Source organism: Sorghum bicolor, chromosome 4 (assembly GCF_000003195.3).
Source record: "Sorghum bicolor cultivar BTx623 chromosome 4, Sorghum_bicolor_NCBIv3, whole genome shotgun sequence".
Lineage (NCBI taxonomy): Eukaryota > Viridiplantae > Streptophyta > Magnoliopsida > Poales > Poaceae > Sorghum > Sorghum bicolor.
Genome location: NC_012873.2, coordinates 57,985,566 through 57,996,673, shown reverse-complemented (window position 1 = coordinate 57,996,673; position 11,108 = coordinate 57,985,566). Strand labels below are relative to the sequence as shown.

General features: G+C 42.8%; 1 protein-coding gene and 1 long non-coding RNA gene across 2 annotated transcripts; one reads left to right on the top strand and one right to left on the bottom strand.

The window, feature by feature from the left end:
• LOC8066214 (7-deoxyloganetin glucosyltransferase) lies at positions 7,937-10,224 on the bottom strand. The gene is made up of 2 exons (XM_002452482.2): positions 9,185-10,224; positions 7,937-9,029 (listed from the first exon to the last, which is right to left on the bottom strand). The coding sequence occupies exons 1-2, from the start codon at positions 9,696-9,698 to the stop codon at positions 8,089-8,091; spliced, it is 1,455 nt and encodes a 484-aa protein (XP_002452527.1). The 5' UTR covers positions 9,699-10,224; the 3' UTR covers positions 7,937-8,088.
• LOC110434483 lies at positions 8,976-9,307 on the top strand. Its single transcript, XR_002451990.1, has 2 exons — positions 8,976-9,078; positions 9,179-9,307. It is a non-coding gene; the product is annotated as an uncharacterized LOC110434483 (long non-coding RNA).

The following is an 11,108-nucleotide window of genomic DNA, read 5'->3' as shown; positions in this document are numbered from 1 at the left end:
TGAAAAGATACTTTACGAATACCGTTTTGTTACACCATTCGACATTGATGTGAGCTTGATATTTTTTTAGGAGAGATGGATTATATGGTACGACCCATCTATTGTCCAGACGGTGACCTCCTTTCTCAATGTACAGATCATTCTGTTTTCGTCGATATGTAGCAAACCCTTCCCCATCGACAGCCGTTTCCTGTCGATAAGCCTTTGGAAAAAACTTAGAACATTTCTCATTTTTCATACAAGGACACACGGTGTTGTATACACCACACGGTCCATGAACCATATGCTCAGCCACAAGAGCATATAATAATGGATCAAGAGAAGGGTCAGGTATCTCAGCAGATACATAAGAATCAATAAGTGTTGGTGTTGGTTCTGATGTATCAATAGAAGTCCACAAAATGATATGTGCGTGCGGAAGACCACGCTTTTGGAATTCTACAGTATGCAGAACTGCAAAGGATAGGCAGCAGTCACATATAGTGGTATGGCATACAGTGTACCAATCTGTAGGAAGATAGAAAATAGAAGTGACACTATGTGTGGACACCAATAGATACCTGCAACGCATCGACCAAAAGGAGTACCATCGCGCAGGTCATGCAAAAGCTCTTCCAATTTCATATTAAATACTCTTACAATAATTTCAGCTCTATCAGTTGCTCGTTGTCCTGGTTCTAGAATACCCTCAGCAATTTCTAGCCATTTAGGATTACACGTAAAGGTAATAAAGAAATCTGGAGGGCCATATTGTCTGCAGATAGCTATTGCATCATGATAGTTCTGAATCATGTATCGGCGACCACCAGTGAACGATGCAGGTAACACAGTCATTTTGCCCATTTCAGTGCCCTGTATACATCCACGATTGACTGCATCGGTTATGCCCTGAATGCTTTCCATTCGTATGTCTTTCTGATGGTCAAGAATGTACCATAATCTATTTTCATCAATACAAGCACGAGCATCGACTTTAATTTGACTTGATAGAGCACCATAACAAAGGTATGGGTTAGGCTGGTCTTCCTTGTAGTGCAACATATAACGGAAATAGTCTTGCATAGTCATCTTTGTGTGTGATGAACCGTCCCTACGCTGAACACCCTTGTAGAGCACACCAACCTGGAACCCTCGTTCACCAAATGGAAACAACAAAGGGTACTGTAACGCCATAAAAGCAGGGTGAAGCGCAGATATCTGCTTGAGTTCACCAGATCGAGTCTCTATAATTATATCACGCTGATATGTGTCCATGGAGAAATCACCAACAATAAGCATAGCAAGATGATCTGTGGTTGGTAAACTGTACTGGACAGGATCCCCTTCCCTAGCTCCAATAATTCTAATTACAAACTCTTCATTACCATGATCACGTAATTTGTCCCTTGCAATCCTAAACTGCTTTGCAAAAGGATTATGTTGATCAACCATGCGAATGAGAGACTGGAGTACAGAGGCGTCTAGATTAGCAGAGGATGCTTCGGCTTGATCTAAGGACTGAATTCTGTTGGTAGTCTCATTAGACGTGTCATACACATAAAGTTGTATGAATTTAGGAGGGGCACCATCTGGTGGAAGCAAAGAACCGATTCGGTGGTGGACCTGACCAGAAATTTTGAACACAGGAGGGCCACGTCCATCATTCATAGACCGATCTATATTTGCGCCCATGGAGGTAAAAGCAAAAAGGCAATTGTATTGCCTAATGTTTTTCATGAACCTATTAGACCTTGTACCACCATTAAACCTTGCAAGCGTAGCAAGGGGCTCTGGACGTGGCAGAAATGGCGGTATGGCAACTTTACCGCCCTTACAGCAATTGTTGTACGTAACTTGTCCTGTATGACGGGTTCCGTCACATTTTATGCTCTCCTGATGCCAAAAAATAGCATGGCAATGGGGACATCTATACTCCGGCGGCCCATAATAAGATCTTCCTGGATGAGATGCTGCGAAGCAAGAAGAGGGTACTTAAGAATAGCAATACACAGTCGATACCGGGAAAACGCTATCGAAGAAATAGGATGGGTACATAGGTCTAGAAAGGACTAGAATGGCGGAGCAAAAATGTACCCTTGAGTGCATCTATGAAGGATTGCGTAAATTGGCCACACCCACGATTTGTTGCCTTAAGATAAAGTTTGCCTGATCACACGCGTGGAAAGATGTGTCAAAGAAGCAACACAGAACCACGTAGAACCAAATACCACGTGGCACAGGAAGCAACACACAGTAGTGTAACAGGGAGAAGGCACGACCTGACTGTGCAAAAAGTCGTTGATCTAATTTCCGTTTTCGTCTACGGCGGGATTCCGTAGCCTGAGGACTTGACACCTCGTGTCGATCGGGGCCATCTAACAGAAGAACAAAAACGATAAAAATCGGAGAGAAAGAGTCCACGGGAAATAGATAGTTGATACAGAGAATTCGAAGTATACCTTTGAGTGTATATACAAAGGGAGCAGTTGGTTGTGAGGAAAAGGAAGGCATATTAACAGGAACAGTCAGATCTGTTTCAAAGAAGCATCAAAAACGGATGCGTGGAGTACGACGTGAAAAGGAGCATAGTGTGCAGGACCACAAATTCGGGCTCATGTTTGGTAGAAACAAAGATTGAGGCACAAAGCACTATAATAACATATTACATGGTACCTGTCACATTAGATAGCTGACAACGATGTGTTTTCTTAGATGGTTGGCCATTCCTCGATTGAGAAACACATGAAAGGTCATCATGAAGGATATCTGAGGGATTGGTAGATACAAGGATTGGAAACATAAACACTACGTATTTCTATAACATTAAAAAGGCATGGACATAGTCCAGAGCAAGCTGCGGAAGGACGGTGGGCACAAAATAATTGCCGTGACGTACCTGGCCCAACAGCTGTGATAAAATACCATAATAGGAACCCAAAAGCGTGTTTAGAAAAAGGTCATGCAGAAAACATAAAGCAACTGTAAGATAAGAGGTCAAAGAAAAAAAGCGAGGAACAAAAGGAATAAAATTCTATACGAAACAATATTTAAAAATAGAAGAAGAACTACGCACATGTTGTCGGCATTTATTGCCGAAGGGTTGTACCCACATCAAAGACAGCTATCGGAACCAATAGATGGCGTAGGACGCGAGGGGAAACCATTGACAACAAAGACCATGCAAAAAAATAGGCTAAATGAATGCCGAAACAAACGCAAAGAGCGCACACAATGTAGCAGAACCAACATCATTTGCATAGACGCACAATAAGGCATGTTTGACACGGTCAGAACACCCATATTACACGTTATAACGAAGCAAGAGCGCAAAAAATTTAGTGGATGAAACCTAAAGCAATCCAGGATTAATCATAGAATCTATGTCCTGAATCAATTGATCGGCGATGGAGAACAATTGCAGATTTGGAGAAGTTTCTGACTGTGGCACTGTGAGAACCATACGTGCGAGGTGCGCGCCTCTATTAGGCACTAAATATAGACATTGTAGAAGGCGGCGCTCTGTGAGCATGGACTCGGAATTGTAATCAAGGACAGTAAAACCATAAAGATTTTGTAGACAATTAATTGTCTGGAAAGCGGCGTGCTCATATGGGCCTAAGCAGAACACAGATGAGTCAGACCAAAAGAAGAGACGGCGTGGTACGTCACACGGGAATAACAAAGGTAGGTGGATTTCTATACCATATAACGCTGTATTGTCTGGTGCAAACTCATTTATAAATGCAACCAATGGAACGCTACAGTACTGCGCTACAATCTGAAGAGTAGGCAGGCAAGAAACATGGACAGTAAACATGGTTGGAAAATATAGAAACCGGACGTTGAGGGCCTAAAGCGGCAGCACACGAAGAGAAGAAAAACAACGACACAAGGCAAAGAATAGGAAACAGGGAAAGGAACACAAAATGGGGAAAATATGTGATCAAGAAGGCACAATAGAATATAGCACAGCACGTAAGGCAATCAAATCAAAAAAGACAAGGCACAAATGGGTCAACGATGAAACAAAACATGGTGTAGCATCTGCGTCTATCATCATTTTTTTTGCTTCGCTTGCTCTGGTCCGAGGAGGAAGTTTATTGCTCTCGTAACTCTGTTTCTGAGACAAAAATTCTTTCATTTTCGAAATTTAAAAATTTTAAAAATGCATAAACGGATGTTAGCGTAAAAAAGGAATTACATCAACTAAGAAATATAGCTACTAACTGATGAGAACATGGCACAAGCCAATAAGCAAAGCAACTAAAACAGGTAATGAAAGAAGAGATTTACAATCGTACCTGCAAACAGGCAACGGGACGGAAGAACTGGTGTAGCAGGTAAGAATCGTGCAGGCAACCGTAGGCGAACCACAAATCAGAAAACACGGGGAGAGAAATTAACCAGCACGTGCAACAACCTGCAACCATCGAACAGATTAGGCTGACGAAAATGTCTTTAGTACTTAAAAATCGTAGAGATACAGTATGCTTCATTTTGAACAAAAGTCGTCAACCTATTGCGCATGGTCGCAAAATAAGTATAGATATAACGCACGGAAACTATGTTAACACTATAAGAAACTACTAAGCACACCTGATTTCACATGTAGAGGTCTGTAGAGGCGCCTAAATAAATCCAATAAACAAGAGGTAATCTAAATAACTACATTCCCTAAAAACAACGGGCACACAAGTAGGCACGCAACCTATTAGGAAACACTAAACAACGCACACAACAGAAGAGTAGCGCGCATTAACAGTAAACCCAGGCACATCCTAGAAAATGAACAAATCAGAAACACAAATGATCAAATCAGAAGCACAATGTAAAAGCACAACATAGGAAACAAAAGGGAACAAATCTGATTTAGAAGACATGGACAAAAAAAAGGCAACACAGAGACTCAGCACGGGCAGACGAGCCGGTATAAGGCCCGCTGAAGAAGCACGAAGGTAGCCCCGGCCACATAATAAAGAAGGGAGCAGATGAAGCAGGGGACGGCTTACGGCACAGCAAAGAACATGCCGATGCAGACGGCGACGCGACGAGGCAGATAGGCACGCCGCCGCACAGCCGATGCAGCTAGCGACGCGAGCAGGCGAAGAGGCGACGTCGCCGCACAGGAGACCACGACAGGCACAGCACGTCGCTGAAGAAATTTGAGAGCAACAGGCTAATCAGAGAACACGGCAGAACGAGCGCAGGAACATTGAGCGAGGGCGACTCGGAGCGAGACGAAGAAGGAAGGGGAAGAATAGGAAACGCCGGCCCCCTTTTTTTTTGTTTCACTTTTTCCTTTTGACCACCGCTTTGACCACAACGTTGTGGAAAGGACCAGAAGGGTTTTTTTTTTCTATCCAACCGGAACACACACGACAGAGGCTATTGCAACACCACGGAAAGCAACTACGCACAGGATATACGTGGACACGTGTTCCAATCAAATATTTCAAGTGACGTGTCCCATCTACTTTGTGCTCTTTCACCTGGCCATTGTAGAGAGGAAAATGTTTCTCAAAAAAAAAAAAAACCTTGTACATACGAACGGATTTCATACAAGTTTATTTCCTTAATAAGAAACAACAATATATATAATTCATATCCTCGCTAGGAAGGATATTGGACGTGTGCCAACTTTCTTAACTATATGCCCTGTATTTCGTAGACTCATTTTAATGTCAAACTCTACCATAAGTGTGATGCCTAATTTATTAGCCGCAGTTTTTATAGCTGTCACACTTTGACTAAGGGGGTGTTTGGGACTGCTCTGCTCCACGTTTTTCAGCTTCGCTCTACGTTTTTTCAGCTCCACGCATTCAGTTCGAGGAAAAATAGTGGAGTTGTGAGAGCACCTAAAGAGGTACTCCACAAACTCCAGTTTTTTGTGGAGCTGCTCCACAGTGAAGTTTGTGGAGCAGTCCCAAACACCCCCTAACTTTAGTTATGGCAAGTTTGGGCACTTAGGTACTCACAATGCAGACTCTATCATAGAGTCCAAAGTTATTTATTACTTCGAACAATGTGGACTTAGAGTCTAAATTAGGCCTTGTTTAGTTTCAAAAAATTTTAGGAAATCGACATTGTAACATTTTCGTTTGTTTTTAACAAATATTGTCCAATCATAGACTAACTAGGCTCAAAAGATTCGTCTTCTCAATTTCGACCAAACTGTGCAATTAGTTTTTATTTTCATCTATATTTAATACTCTATGCATACGTCTAAAGATTCAATGTGACGGGAAATCTGAAAAATTTTGCAAATTTATTTGGAACTAAACAAGGCCTAAGACTTGGAGTCTTATTTTTTTCTACTTCTTTCTTCCATAAATATGTTGTCACATCAGCAAAATATCATAAATAACAACTAATTAATTGTCTTAGGCTCTGTGATAGTTGAGACGATTTAAATATTATTAGACGGTTGAAGGTGCTATAATATCGAGTTTTATAATTGAGAGGATTATGTATAGTCAACCTTAATACATCGAGAGAATGTAGTTTTTTCTTACTATCCGTTGATTCACTATCAAGTCAGCACCATGTAGGCCTGGTTTAGTTCGCAAAAATTTTTGGTTTAGAATACTGCTGTATTTTCGTTTTTATTTGACAAATATTGTTTAATCATGGACTAAGGCCTTGTTTAGATACACCCAAAAACCCAAAACTTTACAAGATTTCCCATCACATCGAATCTTACGGCACATGCATTAAACATTAAATATAGATAAAAAAGATAACTAATTGCACAGTTTACCTGTAAATCACGAGACGTATCTTTTAAGCCTAGTTGCTTCATGACTGGATAATGTTTGTCAAATAAAAACGAAAGTGCTACAGTGTCAAAATCCAAAAAGTTTTTGGATCTAAACAAGGCCTAACTAGGCTCAAAAGATTTATTTCGCGGTTTACAAGCAAACTGTGTAATTAGTTTTTATTTTCGTCTATATTTAATACTTCATGCATATGTCCAAAGATTCGATGTGACAGGAAATCTTGAAAAATTTTGGGTTTTGATGAGTAACTAAACAAGGCCGTAATATACCACGTCAACGAAACCACATTCAAAGCTGCCTTAGGACTTAAGCGCACCCCTAATGCAGAAATCGTCATAGTTTTCATAAACATTAATTGCAGTGTCACCTAAGTATTTTGCTGACGTGGCAAGGTAGTTATTGAAGAGAGAGAGCAAAAATCATAGAACCTGAGTGTAAATTAAGGCACTCACAATGCAGACTCTATCATAGAGTCTAAAGTTATTTATTACCTCGAGAAATGTGGACTTAGAGTCTAAAAAAGACTTGAAGTCTTATTTTTTTCTACCTCTTTCTTCAATAAATATGCTGCCACATTAGCAAAATTCCATAAATAATATGTAATTAATTGTCTTGGACTCTAAGTCTTATTTAGACTCTAAGTCCACATTATTTGAGGTAATAAATAACTTTAGACTCTAAAATAGAGTCTGCATTGTGAGTGTCCTGAGTGCCCTAACTTACACCCAGTTTCTATAGACTTAGAACACTCCCAATGCAGAAACTATTATGGTTTCTATAGACGTTAATTGTAGTGCCACCTAAGCATTTTGCTGATGTGACAAGGTAGTTATGAAGAGAGAGATCAAAAATCATTGAAACTGGGTCTAAGTTAGAAACCATGTCTACACGAGATTCAAGACATGAAGTGATATGATTGGTTGAGAACGAAGAGAAAATGAATGTGATTGGATAAAAAATTATTTTATAAAAACTAACCATTACGACCATAGTTTTTATATATAGTGTTTATAGAAATTAATAGGTATAGAAACTATATGTAATTTTTAGTATTGGAAGTGCCCAGAAGACTATTTAAACATCCTACTTTTAATCTACTTTTATAGATAAGGGACAAATAATTGCTAATAATTAGAGGGCTTAAGTAGACTTTTGTCTTTTGGGTTCCGTGGCTCCATTCATCTCCCTACGACTTGTATGTTCGTGTTAATATTTGACATAGTTGGGCCGAGGTATCAAATTTTTTCCATCTCAAATAAAAACAACAACCAATTCCAAAAGAAAAATAAATTAAGAGAACCTAAAATCAGCACGAAGCATTTTTTCAATAAATTCAGCTAGGAACATCATTCCCAGCGAGCAGGAACTCGACCATCCGGTCCATGTTTTTCCTCGAGGATCCACCTTCGTCCACTGCTTGTCGAGCTTTCTCCTTCCACACCATCGACTTCAATCTCATCGCCTTGCCCCTCTCCCCGTCCATCGCCTCGCGCACGAGCCGCGCCACCTCCTGCCTCCTCACATCACTGTCGATCTCCATCCCAATCCCCCATTTGTCACACACGTACCGGCAGTTCGTCGGTTGCTCAGCGAAGAACGGCCAGCAGAGCATCGGCACGCCGGCACATATGCTCTCCAGCGTCGAGTTCCACCCGCAGTGCGTCAGAAACAGGCCGACGGACGGGTGCGAGAGCACCAGCTCTTGCGGACACCAGCTCGCCAGGATTCCCCTTTCTTTGGTGTCCGTGACGAACCCCTCCGGCAGCATGGCGTTCTCGCCGGACACGAGGTCCGGCCTGATGACCCACAGGAACGGCGAGCCGCAGCTCGCCAGGCCCCAGGCGAACTCGGCGAGCTGAGCGGCGGTCATCACCGTGATGCTGCCGAAGTTGACGTACACCACCGATCCCGGTCGCTGCGTGTCCAGCCACCGGAGGCAGCTCGTGTCCTCCTTCCAGAGGTTCCCGCCGATCGCGTCCAGCCCGCCTCCTGCCGCGGCGTTCGCGAACGTGGCGAGCGGGCCGACGGTGTACACGCGCGGGAACTCGCGGCGCAGCGCGTCCACCACGTCCTGCTCCAGCGCGTCGTACGTGTTGAGGATGACCCCGCGGGCCTTGCGCGCGTTCTGCGCCTCGCCGCCGTCGAAGTTGAGCATCACGTCGTCCGGGTCCGTCGTCCTGATGAAGCTGGGGATGTCCTTCAGACGGATGCCGGGCATGCCGGGGATCCAGTCGATCGCGGTGTCCAGGTACCCGTTCGACAGGTCACTTTCGTCTAAGCAGAGTGCACAGCAAGAACAAGACGTCACATTTCAGTCCTCGGTGTGCGTGCGGCTAGTTAATTTTGGCAAATTTTTTGGTTTCAGATCCGAGCTCAACTCGATGCAATTCTTGTCTGATCATACAGAACTGACGATCTTGTAGGAGTACCTTTGAGTGGCACGTAGGCTCGTCGGATGAGCTCGGCGAAGTGGAGGTACCCCATGAAGCCGCACGCACTGGTGGTCCAGAAAACCAAGGCCAGGATCCCCATCTCCTCGGCGACCCGCTGCGCGAAGCTCATCACGCCGTCGGCTATGACGCAGCTGACCGGCGGGCTGCCGGGCGTGGCGTTCAGCCTCGCCAGCAGGTCCCTGAACGGCGCGGCGCTGTGCTCGGTGGTGGACAGGCAGAGCGCGGCGATGTCCTGCGTGACGTCGTCGTTGTCGGACTGCGGCAGGCCGTCGGGGACGGCCTCGAAGCGGAAGCCGTCGGTGCCGGCGAGCGAGTCCTGGCCGCGGGACCGGAGCAGGCGGCGGTGGTTGTACTCGGAGTTGACGTAGGTGACGCGGAACCCCCTGGCGTGCAGCGCCTTGGCGAGGTGCAGCATCGGCGTGACGTGGCCCTGCGCCGGCTGCGGGATGAGCACGGCGTGTGGCCGCTGCTGCGCCTTTCCGGAGCTCATCGCCGCTGCGCCTGGAGATCGGCGACGGTTGGAGCGAGTGCTCGCAGTCGCAGATGATCCGGATGTGCTGTTCGTGTTCTTGGATGCAGGACACCAGGAGGTAGGTGTGCGTGACTGAGGGCTGAGGCACTGAGCTCCGAAAGCGCCGTGGCTGAGCAGGTTACCCGTGACAGGGATAGCTGGACGGCAGGCTGTGCTCGATGGGGCCGGGCGGCCGGCATTTTGGAATTGGGCTTTCCACTCGCGGGGTAAAATTCATTTTAGGTCTCTCAATTTTTAGAAAGTCTATTTTTCATCTCTGAACTTCAAAACCGGATAAAATGCACTTAACTTTTAAAACCATACATATTACGTCCCTGGCATGGTTATGGGCGGTTTTGAAGACAGTTTTGTCTTTTTCATTTTTATTTATTTCCGTTGAATATTTGTAAAATTATAGTAAATCACATAAAATTCATAAAATAGTAAATATGATTTTGTTCGACTCCAGCTAAGTAGATCTACACAGTGAACATATAATATGGTATGTTTTACTACAAAGTTTTTTGTTGTAGCTTTAGATCTATGTTTTTCTATAATTAATTCGAATAATTCATAGCTATATGTTGTATGGCCCAATTGTGGTGAATTTTTTATGTTGTGCTAATTATTATATGTTTAAACTATGGTAAAAATTTCATACTCATTAGATCATGTATAACTTAGTTATAGATTTATTAAGATTTAACAAGCATAAACTTGAATAAATCTATAACTAAGTAATACATGATTCAGGCCTTGTTTAGTTACCAAAAATTTTCATGATTCCACGTCACATCGAATCTTGTGGCACATGCATGGAGTATTAAATGTAGATGAAAACAAATACCAATTAAACAGTTTATCTGTAATTCGCGAGATAAATCTTTTGAGTCTAGTTAGTCCATAATTGGACAATATTTGTCGCAAACAAACGAAAGTGCTACAGTAGGCAAAACCAAAAAATTTCCTCAACTGAACAAGGCCTCAATGAGTATGAAATTTTTACTACAACTCAATCATAGAATAATTAGCCCACTATATAATTTTCGTCACAATTGGACCATAGAAACTATAGCTATAATTAGTCTAATTAATTATAGAAAAGCATAAATCTAAAGCTGCATAAAAAAATTTGTACTAAAATATAGTATATTATATATTCAATGTGTAGATGTCCAACAAAATTGAGTTTTCTATTTTATGATTTTTATGTGATTTACTGTGATTTTTCAAAAAATTCAGCTAAAATAAATAAAAAGAAAAAGACAAAAACCACTTTCAAAACCAGGTTAGGGATGTAATGTGTACGAATTTAAAAGTTGAGGAATGTATTTTATTCGGTTTTAAAGTTCAGAGATGAAAAACAGACTTTCGTAAAAGTTAAGGGAC